The sequence below is a fragment of the Triplophysa dalaica genome, chromosome 25 (assembly GCF_015846415.1).
Source record: "Triplophysa dalaica isolate WHDGS20190420 chromosome 25, ASM1584641v1, whole genome shotgun sequence".
NCBI lineage: Eukaryota > Metazoa > Chordata > Actinopteri > Cypriniformes > Nemacheilidae > Triplophysa > Triplophysa dalaica.
This window is the reverse complement of record NC_079566.1, coordinates 6,908,974-6,928,543: the sequence shown is the minus strand read 5'-3', so window position 1 is coordinate 6,928,543 and position 19,570 is coordinate 6,908,974. Positions and strand designations below refer to the sequence as shown.

Below are 19,570 nucleotides of genomic sequence, written 5' to 3'. Positions count from 1 at the left end.
CCCCAAGAATTTAACTGGATCCCTTTCAGGCACAGTTGGTTCTGTCCCGCTCGTTCTGAACTGAAACGCAGCCAGGCGCGCTATGGTGACAAGACGCACCAAAATTAAGACCCCCGAAAAGAAAAAACGCATTACACGGTGGCAAACGTTCACCGTGCCAAGGAAGCACAAACCATTATGCGCCCGACTCCCCAAGGCACTGGAACAATCCCAGTGCTTAGCGCCTCTGTTCTCATGCGGCACTGCACAGGTTCTGAGTCATGACGTATTTACTGACAACGCAGTGCGAGTTTTCGCACGAGCTCACCAGCAGCTCTGTAATGTACTTCTTGGTCAGATGAACCTCCTCTTGCACCTCTGCCACTGCGCCTATTAGTTCTTTTCCTCTGTTCATCGAAACATTCGCGCCTATTCTCTGGGGGTGCGCAAATAAATTGGACAATTCACCTTTCCTATTAAGTTTGGAAAAGTTTTCCTCCTGAACGTTCAACTTTACAGGATGAGGCGAACGCGTAACCGAAAGCTGGGGATCCTGTCGTTTCTGGGATGCTTGGCTTGCTTAACAGTCGGTCACTCTCGCGCAGACGGTGGGTTTCTCTTGATGGTTTGGGTGCGGTAATTTGTTTCACGCGCCTCTGCAATACACATTTAGGCGAGGTGATGAATGGATGGGCGTCCAGGTTTCTTAAGTTTTGAGAGTGGCGTGAATATATGTGATATTTGCTTTTGATGTTTGTGTGTTTAAATGTGAAGGCTGCTATAATAGTGATGGTTAGAATAGAATAAATGCAATCCAGATGACAAAGTAAAATCCTTATTTCGATATAATATCCTATGTTAATGAATGGAGTTCTTGCTAGCATTTCTTAAGAATTAGTAGATATTGCTCTCTCAAACTACTCTTTTACTCATTTTTTAGATACCTTAAATATAACTTAAAATCTCTTTTTATGAATTTTACATTCATCCACCACAAAGCTATGATATCTTCACATCAGCATAACAGACTCATCAGCGTGACACTAATGAATTTGTAACAAAGGATTGATAAATGACAGGTTGTTTGTGTTGGGTTAAAGGGTTTGATTAGTCAGATGCCCTACTGACTTCTATGACTCAGACTAGATTTACCTCACTTACACCAATATGATAGCTTTATGTGTTCAAGGTTGCATTTATCCCAAGCAATGTTGTTAATTAATATGTAGGTTCAGAAAACAAATGGTTTAGGGATAATAAAAAAACACTTTTGCATTAGGCTACATTAGTTAAGGCTTAAAAAAACGTCTGGTGATATAACCACTAACCCTTAATCTTTTCTGGAGCCCCGGTTAGTGATAACTGACAGCTCTGTATATGAAACTGCATTGCTTTCCTCTGACACAGCTACGGTGATGCAGATTGACGTATCTGTAGGCTGCGTGTGAGCTCTGTTTCAGAGGCTTTACACAGGAATTGACTCAAACTGCTGTTTTAGTATCTTTGTGTGAGACGGTGACAAACTATGATGTATTGAACAAGACTGGGGTTTGTATGCGGGCGTGGATTAACGTTGCCACCTGTACACATTGAGCCTGTTTGAAGCTGATCTTTGTTCCTCTATACGTTTTTTTTATTTTTATGTTTTTCGTCTGAACTCTCTGTTATGTTCACATCCCCATTGTCTCAAATGCTTAAGCCAGTCCTGCACTAAATGGCCTCACTTGACCCTGTTGACAGATGATAAATGCCAAATTTATGCCTTTTGGAATACAATCTTTTGGTGTTGTAATTCATACCTTTCATAGTTGTGAATACTATCTAGCTGTGGTTATTTTCTTGCATTCTTTTCTGATGTCCTTCTCCCTGTCTGATACGATGTCTCTCTGGTAATGCTGTGTTTCACTAATGTAATGCAAAATATGCATTTTTGGAATAATACTGCATGTGTCAATCAGTCTCCTCAATAGGACGTGTGTTCTTTCTGGATTTGGAGAACGGATCCAAAGGTGGACAAGAGGCAGGGTTCGAGGCAGCAGCTAATGCCTGTATCGCTCAAGGGGCCCAGGTGGCATCGGGGGCGGACCTGCATCATGCAGTGTTGGAATGTGCCTTCTCAGCCTGCTCGCGTGGTTGGCTCTCTGGACCAGGCATAGGGTGAGAACTTTCATTACAGGAAGAACAGAATTAAACTGGCTTATCCTGTCGGTCAAAGTGTCATTGTTTTGAATGGTTAGTGTGCATTTTTAAACATGATAATGAGTAGCTTGTGTATGTGTGTATATCAGTGTTTGTGTGCGATTGAAAAACAGACAGAATTCTACCTGTGAATTCAGGTAGAACATTTCTATTTGCACCTCAGGCCCTCAGAGAAAATGGACCCGAGCTGGTGTGAGAGAACACATCAGCACCTTCCCACGGTTCTTTGATGTAGTTCTTTACTACCGAGCACAAATCTCAAAATAATTATCACATTCAGAATGGGATCCAAAACTATCAATTCTGTGTCAAATGGAATATATCAAGTGGTAAAACCACACCTACGATAATAAAACATATTGCCCCGGTTTCACAGACAAGGCTTAAACCTAGTCCCAGACTAAAATGAATGTGTGACCAGACTGAATGTAACTTGCCCAGATATATCTTAAAATAGATCAGTGCCATTGTTTTGTCACAAGATGCTGACTACTAATGTATTCTTCTAGGGCAATTTTGTAAATGCAACATTAATATCTTAATTCAACCAAGGCATAGTCCTGGCTTAAACTGGGCCGTGTCGGTGAAACCGGGCCATTGCTTTATATTTCATACAATCGTACGTGTTTAAATATTTTCTGAGGTGACTTTAGAAGCAATAACCTAATATGAATAAAATTTTGTAATTCGTAACGAGTTTGTCTTGTGTAAACTTTAAGAGTATTTTATCATTCTGCCTATTAGGCCTCCAAAAATCATTCTGATATGATGAAGTGTGAATATATGCATGTATGACAAGCACAGACCATTCTTGAATATCATTTACATCTGCGAGGTATAAAAAGGGAGTGGTCTTCCCTTCAGAATAACATATAGATTATACATGGATTTTTCCTGGAGATGATTATGTGTCATAAATCACATAAACATGGACTTCTCCATGCAATCCAACCTCAAGATAACAGCTTCGGCTTAAAACTTTGACACTGGGTGTTCCCTGGTAACTTAACACTCTCCCAAGAGAGCCCAAACCTCATTCTGTACGTGGTTTTGAGACACTTGGCTCCCAAACCCGCACACTCATAATTCTGATTAAGACTTCACAGATGAGTGTTAAAAGATGAGGTAGGCAATTTACCTTCTTTGAAAAACATTTGGAGGAATGTCTAGGAAAGATCTGCGAACAAAACAGACACATTTGTGCTTGTGGATAACACTATATGATCAGCTTGACATGTAAAAGTCTCTTTTTTAATATCATTAGATAAAGTTAGTTTTTAATCACCCTAGTTCAGACAGTCAATTCAGATATAAAGGTATATAAATAATAACTGATAATGATAAATAAACACACTTGAAGACACAATCTTTAACAAATACTGTATAATAGAAAACAGACCTGTGAGTTAAATTTATATAAACACTGGGAACATTAACAGTGCGATAGGGATATACACATGAAGTGTGTGTGCATGTTTATAGAGCATTATCTCCTATATAAGCAAAATCTTACAATGATGTCACTCTTGCTGTGTAGAAATGTGGTAAAGAATTCCTCTAATTAAATTGCAACATGTTAATGTGTGATTTCAGGACTACAGTGTGCAGTAGTGTCCAGGGGACTCTGAGGCCGGTTGACGTCCAGTTGGAGAATGTAACCCGGGACATTGAACGACTGGGCGTGTTCTGTGTGAAAGATAGCGGTCAGTTTACAATCACTCAAAGAAAGGCGTTTTTTTTTGCCCTTTTTATATTTTTATTTCTATAGCACTTTTCACAGCTTTACATTGTTGCAAAGCAGCTTGACATACATACACATAGTACTACAGAAGAACGGCGATGTAATTAATTATAGAAAGGAAATATGTAAAACAGAATACATTGTTGCAGTTTTTCTCAGTACAATGTATTTACGAAACTTACCTGAAAATGTCTAAAGTTGAAATCGTACTGGTCTATTCAAAGTGGTAGTAAGCTCTTTGTGTGTGAACATCTTCATGGTACACTGTAAAAAATGAAAAGTTGACTTACCTAAAGATTTAAAGCAAATCGCCGCACAGCTTTTTTGAGTTTACTCAACTCCTGGCCAAGTATTTCAATCAACTGAGTAATGTCACATGACTCTCAATTAAAATAAATAGTTGAACCAACTTAAAATAAATATCCAACAATCAAGTTTCTGAGTTCACTCAACTATGGACTTAGTTGACCCAATTCAACTGATTATTTTTATATAACATAAAAAAAAAATTTATTATTATTATTTACACACTCTATTTTAAGATATGTTGTATACACATCCTTCTTAAGTTATTGCTTAAGCTGTTTATGTTTTAAACATTTTAGTAGTGGCCTCACTATGCCATTTACTTCAGACCGCAACACTGAGCACATTAGCCTCAATCATGGTAACAATCATCATTAATCATCATATAGTTAAAAAAGGAACTCTAAATACTAAAGGTAACTTACAATGATAAAAACAAAATATAAATATAGCCAGCAAACACTAAAATAGCAATCATTTTAATTATTTTTTCCTGCGAATTGAAAATTCTGCAATCCATGCTGGGAACTTTCTAACACTAGAATTGTATTTTGAGATTACACAGTTTGGCAATTGGCTAAAAAAAACTTGACGCGCTTTGGACAATCACTTGATGACAGTCAACAAAAGAATCTTTGTTGGTACCACATTTAGACTAATTTTGTTCAGCATACTCAAAATAATGCTTTCACTTCTTCTACTAATAAACTTTGTTCAAGTAACTTTATTACCTTTGTTGGGTGAACAATTTGAAGTTGTATTTTTCACAGTGTATGTACATTAATGGTATTAATTGTAAACTTATTGTCTTCAAGATTGTTGATGACTGAACTGATGACAATAACATCAAATTGTAAAAAGAGTCATAAAGGAATGACATAAAGTCACCCAACAGCAATTTGAAATAATTAAAATACTGAAAAATAAGACTTAATTAATAATTTCCATTTTTAAATGTTTATATATATATATATATATAAACATTAATATTGTGTTGTTTAAACATGCTTTTGAACTTTTGTTTTCTTGGCAGTATTCAAGATCTGCAAACATTGCTTTCTTTTATGTATTTTAACTAATTCATCCTCTCTCTATTTTCTACCAAAAAAAAAAAAAAAAACATTTGGAACATTTTCATTTGGTAGAAATGTTATCTATAGTTTACAGAATGAAATGATGATGAAAAATTTAGAAAAACTCTAAATCATTTAGGAAGGATTTCTTAAAGGTCCAGTGTATGAAATATAGCGGTGAGGTTGTGAATTGCAATCAACATCTCACTCCACACCACTCCATTTCCAAGCACAATGGTGGCTGACACAGAACTACGATGATTCTGCCACTTCTTCGCTGAAGGAGATAACATAGTTATAAAACATGCTCTATAGAGCAGTTTGTTTTTGTCTTTATAAACCTCTGAAGACTGTTATGTATACTTTATTTCCGTCAAGAGATCACCTAAAAAATTACACATTGAACCTTTAATGTTTTCCATCGATGTATAATTTAAAAATTTGAGACTTTTAGTCAATAAGCATGATATAGTTATTGGTCAATTAAATTATTGGTTAATTTCATATGTAAAGCATCTAAATTCTGTGTAATTTATTTTTTATCTGACTTTCCACAGCAAAGGGAAGCAAAGGGAAAACCTCTTTATGAAATTTCTTTATGAAATCTTTATTTAAGGACACTCTTCACCTCCATGACTAACACTGTTCCTCTACCCCTCCAACCGTTAGATGCTCCATGTGGACAACCGCCTTCATTTCCAAATTCACATCTGCAGGGGAAAACTGGGTTAGACCTGGGTGATGAACTCCTGTATGCCTGTAACCAAGAATACAAACTGCCAGATGGACAGACAGCATTCAGTCTGTTTTGTGATAGCTGTGGAGAATGGTACGGCCTGGTGCAACATTGTCTCAAAGGTACACCAATGATCCAAATAACTTGCAAATCACAAGAGCTTGAACGTGGGAAAAGAGACATATAAGCCTTGCAGTTCAAAGGTTTTATTTTATTTTTGGGTGTGCCTGTCTGAGCCTTGATGGTTTATTTGTTGCAGATGATCCTGAAGGCCCCATCGACTACGAGGATAAGTTCACCGATGGCCATCTCTTTGAGAATCCAAGGGAGGTGCATCAAGTTTCCTTAACTTCAGGAGGAACCGTTGATCATGAAATAGATAAACCCACTTCTGAGCCAGAACGTGAGCTGACTGTCATGTCGGAGGCAAATGAGGACGATACAGTTTTAGCAACTGAACCTCCAGTGTCTCAGCTCAGTCAGAAACACAAGTTTTGGTTTCCTTCAGAGGCCTTCCAGGACCGAGAGGACCGTCAACATATAACCACAGAGTCCTCTGTTAAAATCCCAGTTGAAGACCAGAGTCACATGACAGACAACTTTTCCCACCAATCAGAAGTGATCACAGAGGAATATGACTCTGATTATGATCACGCAACAGATTCACCTACTGAAGAACCTACCAGTCCCAGTGTTGGAAGCACAGAGGATTCCTGGCTAGATGGATACCCTGTTTCCCAAGGGGGAGATAAAGGGGGTCTGTCCACAGGGAACGCGGAGCTGGAACATGAAGTAGATGTGGAAACTGTTACAGGGCACACGGACCTAGAGGTGTTTGAGGATGCAACTAAAAGCTCTGTGGAGACTGGGGGTTTGATTGACAGCTCGGTGGAGGAACACATTGAAGTAACCAAACATCCTGAGGACGTGAAATATGAGGAAGTCATTCATGTGAAAGGAGAAGAGAATGTTGGAGGAGGGACAACCAGAGATGAAAAGCCAGTTGGAGTGAAGGATGATCCAGTGATAACCTATTCTGAGGAATTTACAGAAGATGAACTGGAAAAAAAGACACCAAAGATACCAACGAAATCAGAATCTGAAGCAGAGCTGGAGTTGGATGATGTAACTGAGATGCCCAATACTGTGTACATGAAACCTACCACTTTTGTTACTCTTACAACAACAAGCGCAGATGATGTTGCGTTACACAAGCGGCCCATGATGTACACACCATCTTACGCTCCAGAAAACGTGAGCACCAGCCAACAGGGGCTGGGCCCTGAGCACACAGCCACGCCCTCTGGGATGGTCCATTTGGACAGTACGCCTGTTTTTAGCGACATGACTACACCTATCATGTGGGAAACCAATGACAATGATCACTTTCTAGAGCATGTCCCTGATCGTGGCACAGGAGATATCCCCGATGTTCAGAGTGAGATAGAAAGGGATGGCGATCACAGCCCGGACCCCCAGGAAGGAGCAGGGGAGAGTGCTTGTGCTGAAGACCCCTGCCACGCGTCGGGTCGTGGGCCAATGGTCGCTGCCATTATCGTTGGCATAGCAGCAGCAGTGGTGGGCGTGGTGTTGGGGGTGTGGTGTTACAAAAAAAGGCAACAAAAGAGCTCCCACTACCAACTCAATGGAACTAACAGGCAAACGCAGTGTATTGAATTACAGCAGACTGTGTAACAGCCACACGCACCCTCACGAACCCACAGCTTACACAAGCATCAGTACAAAGCCATTAATGTGTGAACATTACTGTCACTTTTACACTAACACAAAGAACGTCCCAGAGCTCACGAAAATCCATTGAATAGGGTGGCGTAATGCTAGTTTAGGTAAATTCGTCCAGTTTTTTTGGTCTTTACATTTTTTGTATTGTGTTGTTGATGAATTGTCACAGATTTACACTTTTAATATGTTGGGTCAAAAAGAGATGAATCCAACTGTTGGGTTAACTTAACCTAGGAAATCTCCATATTTGACTCAACCATGGGATGAAACAACCCAGAATTTGAGTTGTCACAACCATGTTAATTTATAACCCAACTGTTGGTTTTGTCACTATTTGACCCAAACATGGGTCGAAAATAACCCTGTAATCTTTTGTCTGACTTTGTGATAGAGTGCATTGGACTGCGGGCTGGTGCATGAGTGTGTTTATAGGTTTTTTCATAAATGTTTATCTTGTATATGTATATGTGTGTGAGAGAGAAAGAAACAAGGAAAGAAAGAGTGAGTGAAAAGATTGTGGTTGAATTTAGCATTCTGTGCATGCTGTTGGAAGTTTCCCACTCACAGACAGGTGAGACATTCTTGCCAGAGGAACTGGAGTTGAATTCTGGTTGGTTTCAGTACATATCGGCCCAGAACTTGTAGAATAAATAGCTTTCTTCTCTAAATTTAGAATACAATGAGTATTTGTTTGTCCCCCTATAAATAAGTTCAGTTTCTTGAGGATGAGCTGACTGCTGTTAAACGTCTCAAACTCACAAATAGGTGAGAAACTCTGGTGAGAGGAATTGAGGGTTCTGATTGGCTGTCAGCTTATATAAGCTTTTATTCATTTAAGTAAGTCCAGGTTCTCCTGATGCTCATGAAAACATTGAAATATTATCCAATTAAGGGATATGTGAACAATTACATATAGGATGATAAGAAAAGAAAAATGTCATAAGTTAATATTTTCTTTATATTCTTTATTTTAATGCCAGTATTAAGCTTATAAAGATTATTTCTCCGTTTATAGAATGTGCTTTCTCGCTTAAGCAAAAATTAAACAGAATTATTTTATTTTATTTAGGTTTATTATCTGTTTTGTTACTGAAAAGGTGTATAATCTTAAATATGTCATTGATGTTTTGAAACAAATATTTTTGCCCCTCAATGATGTATAACATTTTCATTCATTTATCACCTCCGGCTACATGCACTTATCAGGCATATTTATATCACGTGTGTATTATAAATATAAATACATTCTTTTAGAACTAGCGAATTTAAATAAAACACTACTATTGTGATTGTCACAGAGCCGATGTCAAAGAAATATGTGGCACGCTAATGTTTTTGGTATAATGCTTTTGGTTTCTATTATGATTTTAGTTCTCACCGTGTGGTGAAGTATAGTGACGGTAAACAAAACATCATCAGTGTTTTAAATTGTTATTTAAACCCATGTCGAGTAAAATACTAAGCTTTCTTCACAAAATTTGCTGGGTCATATGCAAATACTTCAATGATTTTTTTTACAAAATCAACATCTCACAATATGTTTGCATTTTGTTTGTTACCTAGGGTGAATTCATGTTTTCAAGAACTGTACAGCTGATATTGTAATAACTTTTTTTTATTGTAGAATATCATTCAATGAATCCTTTGTCATACCCCTCTGTTTAGTAGAGATGTTAGAATGACTTATTTCATAAAAAAACAGTGATAGTCCTCTAAATTATATGGCATTTGCATCCTTCTTTATGTAATTGTGCATTTCAGCTCATGGGATCTTTTTTGAATACAAAGAATGTTCAAACATCAGACTTTAGACTTAGAATCTCTACGTGTTCTGTGCAGGTCATTGCTTTAATATGAATCTAGAATTTTTCGTATGTAAAGATTTGAGAGAGAAAGACACTTTTCTTAAATGATTGGTCACATAGTGTGGTTTGTTTGTGGCCATTCGATGTTTTATTGGCTCTGATCATCATTTTCGCGCTGACTTTCTGAACTGTAAATTTTGTTGTGACATGGAGTTTTCTCTGAATGAGCGAGTGAAATCTTTGTGATGCTTTTTTCCTTTAGATGTTAAAACTGCTTGGTAATATCACACATTACACTGTAGCAATGTCTGGTAGATGTTATTTGAAGGTATCTTGACTAAACAAAGTTGTGGAAAACTAACTGAACATTAACAAATAAATTACTCTGGGGGATAAAATGTCAGCTTTTCTCTTATTTGGTGTCGACAGTGTGGTGGAAGGTAAAGCAGGCACAAAAACATTTCCATCTTTAAATACGACTGCAAACACATAGTATTTTAGGTGTCTTCATATGTGTGTAATCCGGTGTGTGATGACACTAAACATAATTTTACAAGAGAGAGGAGTCAAAAATGGATGGTCTGATTTATCGGTTCATGTCTTTTCATTTCTGACAGAAAAACTAAAGGCTCAGTATCACTCCTGCATACAAACACTTACACAGCTGGAGAACAGAGGCTTGTTTAAATGTGTTTGAACATGGAGTATCTGTGCAGTTTATCACACCAGAGTAGGAAAAACCCACAGAGAAAAGGAGACAAGAGGGTGGTGGTGGGAGGGGGGTTCTGGAGGTGGAGGGAAATTGGATAAAAAGTATGCGTTTTTTTCACGTTCGCTCCTTAAATTAAAACATGTTTTGCATAAGATCCAGTGTTTAGTTTTTACTAATACATTTAGGTAAAATGTTTCAAACTTACTGATTATGAGTTTTAAGTGTTTGAAAGATAAGTTTGACCTATACAATCCAGTTTTAAACATATTTTGGCAAGTGAATGTTTCTGAAATTATCAACAGCATATTTAAGCCAACAATTTGGTACGAACAGACTGTGTGAGACTTGGCATAAAGAAGAGAATACTCAAAGATCAAAGTTTGGGCTAAAGGATCAAATTCTCCACCCAGAATAAGACCCAATGATGTATCACATGTAAAACAGCTTTGACCTGTGATAAAAAAAATATTATCTCAGTTAAAGTACTGTAAAGAGGTTCAATAAAAGGAAGGAATAATAACAGAAAATAATCTTTGTTGTTCTTTAACATGACAGGATATCCGGTTCAACACAGAAAAGTTAACTATCACAAGATTCTTTATTAAAACAACCCAACAGCAAATAAAACATGGCAGTGAATCTTTTCAACGTTGACAGATTTATTGTGCAAGTGTAACATTTGTACTATAAAATATCTGTAAAAACCTCTTACCAACCATAAATAAATACAAGTAAAAATGCTAAAGGATGGGGAATACCCTTATGACTTTTACACTCATCTTGTTTCTAATTCAGTCCAAATGCAGTTCAGTCTCTTTTTGGATCAAGGACTTCATCAAGAAACTCTACAACTTCACCCTGAAACAAAAAACAGTGGTTTGATTATTGTAAACTGTATAAATTAAAATGTAATCTTATCTTATATTTTAATGCAATAAATACGCATATAATAAAAGCCTTCTTTTATGCAGTCACTACTAGAGGGCAGTGTAAACAATAAAGCGCTCATACAGTACTATGGGATTCCTTATTTATCATGGGCTACACCCAAGTGGTCACATGTAGTACTACAAGCAGTGATCTCTTACCTCATCATCCTGCAAGAGCTTCTGTTTGGCAAATTCCAGCAGCTGCAGCTGTAACGTTGTTTGATTGTGGTACCGCAATGCCTCCTGTAACACAAATGTATCCGAAATTAAACAATCCACAGCAAATACTGCTAATGTGATTGTGTGTATAGCATTGCAGACACCTACCACTCTAGGCAAGAAGTCTTCATCACTGAGACCAAATTTATCTCTATGGTAACGATAATATTCCAGGTTATTCTTCATCACCTCATCACTGGGATCAAAGAGCATGTAGCTGGCAACACATGGTACAGCGTTCTTCAGATCATTCACTAAACAACAATAAAGGAGAAACACAAAAAGCTGAAGGTTTATTTTCTGGAAGATACGCAATGGGATCTGAAAGTCTTTGATCTTTGATTCTCAAAAGTTTTTTTATCAGTTCACGTATATAGTTTATCCAGAGATAGCGTACAGACTTACGTTTATAATTTGCAAACTGGAGGTAGTGGTACATGGTTGCAACAAATTTCTCAACAACAAATCCACCAACAACCGGTGTCAGCTCAGCCTCACAGCCAACCTTCCTCTCCAGAACCTCAGTGTAATGATCTAGTGAGACAGGGAAAACAATACGTCATCTATGTTTCAGATAAAGCTACAAAAGCATACACTGACGGCAATGGGTGTATTCCAACCTGCAATGGAGGGGTAGAAGTCCTTAAAGTCTTTGATTTGTCTGGATCCCTCTGTAGCGGCGATACACTCATCATACACCTTGAGAAAGTCTCTTAATGCCAGCTCCATATCTGTGACTGACGTTCTGAAGTTATCTCCATTGTACGCCCGCACGGCCCGGATAAACAGTGACTGAACAAGAGCCACAATCATGCATGAGTTTGACTATATATACAGCCTTATTTATTACATTCAATGCACATTTGATACATTTAACTTTGCTTGGATCACACAGCAGATTTTAAAAATACTGTGGGGTCCAAAAGTTGGGGACAACATTGAAAACATGCCATTAAAATCTATCATGGCCTAAAAACACCTGAAAATAAAAAGATGTTTTGGTATTTTTTAATTCTGGAAAAATTTAACTTAACATGTGTATATATATATTCTTAAATTGAAACGATAACGGGGTGTTTCAAATTGGCGATAGTATAAAATATCACCAGAGAGATAGTTCAGCCAAAACCAAACAGATCTCATCCCCCATTTACTCCCATAGAAGAGAAAATAAATGCATGAGATCTGTTTGGTTACTGACAAAAAACTTCCCTAGCAGAACAAATAAATGTATACAAGTTTGCAACAATCTGAGTAAATGTTGATATAGGGATTATATGAGAAAGTGGTCTTCCATAAGATGTTAAATGTTTTTTTCTTGGACAGTTGTGTGCTTATCGGTCTTACCTCATATGGCTTTGTCTCCAGGTCTTTCATATGTTCCTCAGATCCAGGTAAACTCTTGTAATAGTTCATATTTCTAATCATCATCTCATCTTTTGGATGTTTCAGGAGAAAAGTGTGCGCAGCAGACACAGCCTTGGCCAGATTATCACTCTGAAATCATTCATGACATTAAAATATATGATTAAAATAAACATGCATCAATATCACGCCATCTCTATACAAAAACAATTATAAACATTAAATCCATTAGAATTGCTAGTATAGTTTTCTTTCGTAAAGAAATGTACAGACTAACCTTAAAGTAGGCAAACTGCAGGTACTTGTAAGGTTCCCGTTTCTCAAACTCCTCTATAGTTTCTCGAGGGGGAAGCGTTTGTCTGAAGGCCGGTAAACCCTGTTTACACCGCTTGAGACACTGCGCCCGCTTCATCACGTTACCGAATGCGCGCAGCTCCGGGAACTCGCTAAAGTGCGTCTCGTCGTCCAGGCGCACCGTGCTGCAGTTCAGGTTGCAAAAGGCCTCGCTGTCCCGGAGCAGTCGATACAGCCGGAGACTCACCTCCAGAAACTCCACGGCCTCGGGCCACTTTTCCTCGCCGTACTTGTCCAAAGCGTGTCGGTACGCCGACTCAAGGGGCATCAGCTCGTGCCGTGGGAAGCTTCGAAAGTTGTATTTCTCATACTGCGCGAGAACGCAAAACGAATAACAGAATAACAGAAACGCGAGCCTCATGCACTGCGATGAGAAGGCCATGGTCCCGTACGGGAATCCAAAAGTACGCATGAGTTTGGAGGAGCAGGACCCGCCTGTAACCTTTCCACGTCCCCAAATTCAGTCCACACCCTTCCCCCACTAACCAAACGAAAGCTTTGATTTGAACTATTTACGTTAAATTAAAACGCACGTATGTATTGCAAACCTAATGCAATAGAAAAACGACCATAAATGGATTTTAAAATAACATTAACTAAAGAAAATGGAAGAATTAGTATGCATTATATTTTTTCGTATGCATGCATTTATCCAAACATACTTTACGGTAATAACGCACGTTACGTGTTCATGCATTCCAAGGACATTTTTAATAAGGATAAAGCACTCAAAGCAAAGATGTGCTGTAACCTATGATGGGAATTACATCTCATAAAACCCCCAATAAGCTCGAGCCGCCCATCTGTGTGCCACGTAGAAAGCATTCCTGCCTCCAGGCCCGCGTTTCCGCATTTCCCGAACAAAATTCAGCCCTTTCCTGCGCGTTCTCCATGTAAAGTGACACCGTTGCCATAGGAAGAAGTTTGGGGAATCGTCCTGCGCGTATCACCACGTCTACACATTTCCCCCGCTGCTGTACGGTTTGGGTCGGAGAAAATTCTGCTGCAGAGCAGGAGAGGTGCAAACGTTCCCTTCGCAAGACTTTGACGGAAGATGACACGGTTAACGGTTCAAATGATTTTCCTCGCTGTCCTCGTAACTTTCGTGGCGTGCAACGCGCCGCCCGTACCGTTAGATGACATCGTGATAGAGAAGACTTTCACCCCGGAGCGCTGCGATCGTATGGTGAAACCGGGAGACTTTGTTCGGTATCATTATATAGGCACGTTCCCCGATGGAAAGAAGTTTGACTCTAGGTAAGTGCAAAATTAGAGAATGAGATCAATTGTGCATCTTCGCACCTGGACTTACGCCAAATGCGTGGCCTACAGGTCACTGTAAATTGAGTGCAGCCACGCAGGCAAAGCTGAATTGACTCAACATTTTATTTTTCATAAACTGACGAAAGCAAATGATGTTTTGCAAAATGGCTTGTAAGAATTAATGAATGAATGTATAAATGAATGGATTAAAACATAAGTGAACCAATGAATGACCTGGGATTATAGAGGTATAATGTTATTTATAAATGACACACACAGAGATTAAAATTGTTTATGATTTGAATGGAAATGATCAGTTTTGAGTTTTATTTAGTCTTTATGTGTTGTATGTTTATGCCTACAGTTATGATCGTGGCACCACCTATAATGTGATGGTTGGCCAGAAGAAGTTGATCGCTGGAATGGACAAAGCTTTGGTGGGCATGTGTGTTAACGAAAGATGGACGATCAAAATTCCTCCACAGCTTGCTTATGGAAAGAGTGGCTATGGTAAATCAAACCTCTTTTTCCACTCTAGCAGGAAAGCACCTTGAACCTTGGCATTTTTAAGGTTTTTTAAAGATTATGCACATACTACTCCAAATAAGCCAATGTTAACCTTTGGGGCCTACAATACCCATGATTCTCCTGAGCTAAGTGCTATGTAAGGGCTTGGAAGCTTTGGGGTGGGGGTTGAGAGAGGGAGGAGTGAACTCCCACAGGGAGTGATCTAAACAAGAATGTTGAGCCTTGTCCACTTGTTGAAACTAGTCTAGTGGTGAAGAAGATGTGTGTCTGCCCAGAGCATCTGCATGAATCAGTGAATGAAAACACCCAGATGTGTATAATTCAACTGCGCACGTGAACAATAGACTGAATGTGTTTTGAATATAAAACACATTTATGTAATTACTGCATCGCTTCTGAACAGCACAATGTACTGCCGTTGAAATTCACCACAATTCAGTTTCTTACACTGCAGTGCCAACAAAGCATCCGGTATTTATTGCAGCACTAAGACCAAACCAAAGATGGTTTTATGTTTTAATTGTTTCAAAGCTATTGACAAGTAACATAGGTAATCAATCATTTACAAGAAATAAATCTGGATGAGCCAGACTCAAAGAATTGCAAAACACAACAAACCAAAGTATACGTTGTGGGTAATTTATGAGAGAAAAAGTAAACATGTCACACACTTACAAAGCAGATTTTTTTTTTAAATCAATAGGCTTTGCAGATACATAACACAAATCTTTAACTAAAAGCTAATAGTTAATAACTACATTTATTCATTTATTTATAAAAGTCATTGGTTTATCTCCAAGGAACACACATATTGGTAAAATGTATACTGCGTAATGCACTCAAAGTTACTTTGGATACAATGTTTTATGCAAAATAACTTGCATTGCATTTAAAGTATACCTTTATAATAAGTATGTATTTTCAATGGGATTTTAAACCCGCCACTTCCACCACGACATGAATCATCAAAATATATTTTTCAATAATTAAACATATGTGTTATTTCTTACAATATGTCTGTATTACTCTTTGTTAGGTGACATTATACCTGCAGATTCCATCCTCCACTTTGATGTGCTAATGTTGGACATTTGGAACACAGAGGATAAGGTGCAGACACAAACCTACTATAAACCAGAGATCTGCAATCGCACTGTTGAAGTGTCAGATTATGTACGTTACCACTACAATGGAACTCTTCTTGATGGCACACTTTTCGACTCAAGGTGAGATAAACCAGTACATACTAGCAGATATAGTATGTTTTGAAATATATATTAGTTATGTAATCAAAGACAGTGATATTGTTAATATTTTTATAAGTAAAATATTTCAAGGTTAAAATAAATAAACAATGAAACTGTTTAAAACATGTCTTTATAAAAAACTAATGATGGAAAAATCACAATCCTGCAGTCACACACGTATGCGCACCTACGACACCTATGTGGGTATCGGCTGGCTTATTGCTGGAATGGACCAGGGACTTCTGGGAATGTGTGTGGGAGAAAAGCGCATCATCACTATACCACCTTTCCTTGGCTACGGAGAAAATGGCGACGGTGAGAATTCTTAAATTCTTAAATATATAAACATTTAACCTTAACATAAATGTTACAGCATCCATTTATCTCGACTTACAGGAAGTGATATCCCTGGTCAGGCCTCACTGGTGTTTGATGTGGTTCTGTTGGACCTTCATAACCCCAAAGATGAAATCATAGTTGACGTACAAACCCTCCCAGATCCCTGTCCACGCAAGAGCAAAGTTGGAGACTTCATGCGCTACCATTATAACGGAACGCTGCTGGACGGGACATTCTTTGACTCCAGGTAAATAACATGTACTTTAACAAAAATGTTTTGGATGGCATGGAACAATTTGGGTTTAAATGTTTGATTTAAAGGAACAATGGTTGTTAGGGCAGGGGAAGAAAACTACAGGCTTTGTGTAAGCAGCTGAACTACTAGCCAACCGTAACTGACTTTGTTATATTCATGTTGTGTTGATGTTTGTTTTAGTTACTCGAGGAATCACACCTATGATACATACATTGGGAAAGGCTATGTGATCGCAGGAATGGATCAAGGTCTTATGGATGTGTGTATTGGAGAGCGCAGGAGGATTACTATCCCCCCACATCTGGCGTATGGAGAAGAGGGCACAGGTGTGTGTTATCTGCATGCACACTTGTGCACTGTATGTTCACATAGTCAGCCATTTCTATATCTGCATTCATGTATTTTTTCCTTGTACAGGAACTAGTATCCCTGGATCAGCTGTGCTGGTGTTTGATATCCATATTATTGATTTCCACAATCCATCTGACACAGTCGAGATCTCAGGTGAAAAGCCAGAAAAATGTACCTACCAAGCGAAACAAGGTGACTTTGTCAAATACTACTACAACGCTACGCTCATGGACGGCACTTACATCGGCTCCACGTGAGTTGCCATTCTATGCTTACAGATCATTTTTTGCATGCTAAAGCATATGTGTAACTTAATTTCATTCTGAGTAAATGAAAGTAAAAAAATGTGAAATGTCCTCTTGGTTTTTGTTTTTTAACACTATGTATGTGTATGACTTCAGAAATACCTTTGGAAAGACCTATAATGTGGTTCTGGGGGCTGGACAGGTGGTCATAGGCATGGAGCAAGGGCTTTTGGGAATGTGTGTTGGAGAGAAACGCAAGCTTGTTATTCCACCTCATCTTGCCTATGGAGAGAGGGGAGTAGGTAAGATGCTGCTCCTACAGTCACAAAAACAAACATTCATATTTTTCAAAATATCTATGTTTATATGGTTTTAAAATTTGCATAATTCAAAGCCATCTTGATAATTTATTTAGTTCTGGAGGAAAGTCACATGATCAGACATTTTGTGAATGACAATACTGATTGTGTTAAGGAACAGTCTCTTAAAAAAACATTTTTACCATCATGTGTTCACCCTCATGTACCCTGTATATGAATCATTTTCCCTATAAAACATTAAAGAAGATATTTTGAGAATTGGCCACATGACCAACATTCTTCAAAATATCTCCTTTTGTGTTCTGCATAAGAAAGATGGTCATACAGGTTTGGAATAACTTGAGGGTGAATAAGGATACAATTTTCCTGTTTAGGTGAACTATCCCTTTACTGTTTTGAAGATTTCTATGCAGTTTGTTGTGTAACCACCAGAGGGAGACAATACAAATCCAATGCAAAGCAATGCCACCAAACAACCTATCTATGAGCACAAAATCTTTCTACATAATGTAAAGAACATTCCGGAAAAATGCAATCTTGATATCTTTAGTATTTATTGGGGAAAGCCGTGTCAAAGATTGAAATCACTGCTTATGAAGCCAACGTTTTGTGCATAATAATAAATCAAAGTGTTAATACAATCACTCATTTCAGTATTTACAACCATTAATTTCAGTATTGTAAATAAAACATGAAAACTGTATCTCGAAATCTTTCTTATAATCTATGATTTACAGTAAAATAAACACAATTTAGGATTTTACGGGTTTGACTACTTTAAGTTCCTCATCTCAAGTTTTACCTGAATTTCTCACACAGGGTGATCTGTTGGTTTTCTGGTTCTGTTTTATAATAAAGCATCACCAATGTATGTTATCCATGATGCTAATGATGCAATAAACAGCCAAAAGTATAAATATACACCCTTTTAATGAACATGTTTGGCTATTACTTTTGTTTTAAGTGAATATGGGATAAAAGCACATAAGGGTCAAAAAAGAAAGCAGTTCTGGTCATCTAGTTGCATTAAACTTGATTTAAAGCCGGTATATTTTACAGGTATAGAATACTTGGTGTGCTTTTTTTAAAGTATGAACCATCTCTGTGCTCAGATGGTGAGGTCCCTGGCAGTGCTGTGCTTGTGTTTGATGTTGAGATGGTAGAGATGGAGGAAGGTCTTCCTGAAGGATACATGTTTGTGTGGAACGGCGATGTCTCACCTGATCTCTTCAGCGAGATGGATAAGAACAAAGACAAAGAGCTGGACCGTACTGAGGTAAAATTGCGTCTGATTGTGTGCTTGCATGTGTTTAACTCGTGCATTACTTAAGTGTTTAATTTCTCCTGCATTCTTTCCTCCTCCTTCCTGCAGTTTTCAGAGTACATCCTCCAGCAGGTGGAAGACGGCAAAGGTCGTCTTGCACCAGGTTTTGATCAGCAGCGCATCATGGATAACATGTATGATAACCAGGATCGCAATAAAGACGGAAAAATCACGGAGACAGAGTTTAAACTTAAGGCAGATGAACCTGTTCACGATGAGTTATGAGGGCAGACTCAGGGTCATGATTTGTTGTGTGGTTTAATTTTATAATTATTGGGAGGGAAATAATGATGTTGGATTTTTAAGTGAAGTGTCGCTCAGTGCTATTGACTTGATGTTTGTGTGAGAGATGCGCATGTGTGGGTGTGTTTTATTGTGTTTAGATGATTTTTGTATTTGTCTGAATGTGTGTGTAAATTTGTAGTGATATGTGCAAAACATTACTTTGTACTTTGTAAAAAAATCCCTTAAAATAAACACATTCCAACCCCCAATTGCTTTACATATTGTCATTCATAAATCTTTTTTTTATAATT

General features: G+C 38.0%; 3 protein-coding genes across 4 annotated transcripts; 2 read left to right on the top strand and 1 right to left on the bottom strand.

Moving 5' to 3' along the window:
* The first annotated feature begins 230 nt into the window (after window positions 1-230).
* On the top strand, window positions 231-9,967 carry susd5 (sushi domain containing 5). 2 transcript variants are annotated; one of them, XM_056741331.1, is made up of 5 exons: window positions 231-587; window positions 1,950-2,136; window positions 3,772-3,881; window positions 5,968-6,156; window positions 6,294-9,967. In XM_056741331.1, the coding sequence occupies exons 1-5, from the start codon at window positions 500-502 to the stop codon at window positions 7,727-7,729; spliced, it is 2,010 nt and encodes a 669-aa protein (XP_056597309.1). In that variant the 5' UTR covers window positions 231-499; the 3' UTR covers window positions 7,730-9,967. The 2 variants fall into 2 exon arrangements, with proteins under 2 accessions (XP_056597309.1, XP_056597308.1); XM_056741330.1 differs by having other exon boundaries at window positions 1,938-2,136.
* Window positions 9,968-10,873: 906 nt separating this feature from the next.
* crtap (cartilage associated protein) lies at window positions 10,874-13,843 on the bottom strand. The gene is made up of 7 exons (XM_056742020.1): window positions 13,085-13,843; window positions 12,790-12,939; window positions 12,063-12,234; window positions 11,848-11,976; window positions 11,551-11,696; window positions 11,383-11,466; window positions 10,874-11,152 (listed from the first exon to the last, which is right to left on the bottom strand). Exons 1-7 carry the CDS (start codon window positions 13,571-13,573, stop codon window positions 11,102-11,104), a joined length of 1,221 nt encoding a protein of 406 aa, XP_056597998.1. The 5' UTR covers window positions 13,574-13,843; the 3' UTR covers window positions 10,874-11,101.
* Window positions 13,844-14,076: 233 nt separating this feature from the next.
* fkbp9 (FKBP prolyl isomerase 9) lies at window positions 14,077-19,528 on the top strand. The gene is made up of 10 exons (XM_056742019.1): window positions 14,077-14,418; window positions 14,789-14,934; window positions 15,989-16,178; window positions 16,369-16,514; window positions 16,596-16,785; window positions 16,975-17,120; window positions 17,212-17,398; window positions 17,547-17,692; window positions 18,823-18,986; window positions 19,083-19,528. The coding sequence occupies exons 1-10, from the start codon at window positions 14,216-14,218 to the stop codon at window positions 19,257-19,259; spliced, it is 1,695 nt and encodes a 564-aa protein (XP_056597997.1). The 5' UTR covers window positions 14,077-14,215; the 3' UTR covers window positions 19,260-19,528.
* Window positions 19,529-19,570: the final 42 nt, after the last annotated feature.

Coding starts and splice junctions, on each gene's coding strand:
- susd5 (XM_056741330.1), top strand. CDS start 500: ATGAGGCGAACGCGTAACCGAAAGCTGGGGATCCTGTCGTTTCTGGGA. Junction 2,137..3,771: donor CTCTCTGGACCAGGCATAGG/GTGAGAACTTTC, acceptor GTGTGATTTCAG/GACTACAGTGTGCAGTAGTG. Junction 3,882..5,967: donor GTTCTGTGTGAAAGATAGCG/GTCAGTTTACAA, acceptor TCCAACCGTTAG/ATGCTCCATGTGGACAACCG.
- fkbp9 (XM_056742019.1), top strand. CDS start 14,216: ATGACACGGTTAACGGTTCAAATGATTTTCCTCGCTGTCCTCGTAACT. Junction 14,935..15,988: donor TTATGGAAAGAGTGGCTATG/GTAAATCAAACC, acceptor ACTCTTTGTTAG/GTGACATTATACCTGCAGAT. Junction 17,399..17,546: donor GGCACTTACATCGGCTCCAC/GTGAGTTGCCAT, acceptor GTATGACTTCAG/AAATACCTTTGGAAAGACCT.
- crtap (XM_056742020.1), bottom strand. CDS start 13,573: ATGCGTACTTTTGGATTCCCGTACGGGACCATGGCCTTCTCATCGCAG. Junction 11,977..12,062: donor CTTCTACCCCTCCATTGCAG/GTTGGAATACAC, acceptor CTGTCTCACTAG/ATCATTACACTGAGGTTCTG. Junction 11,697..11,847: donor CCAGTTTGCAAATTATAAAC/GTAAGTCTGTAC, acceptor ATTGTTGTTTAG/TGAATGATCTGAAGAACGCT.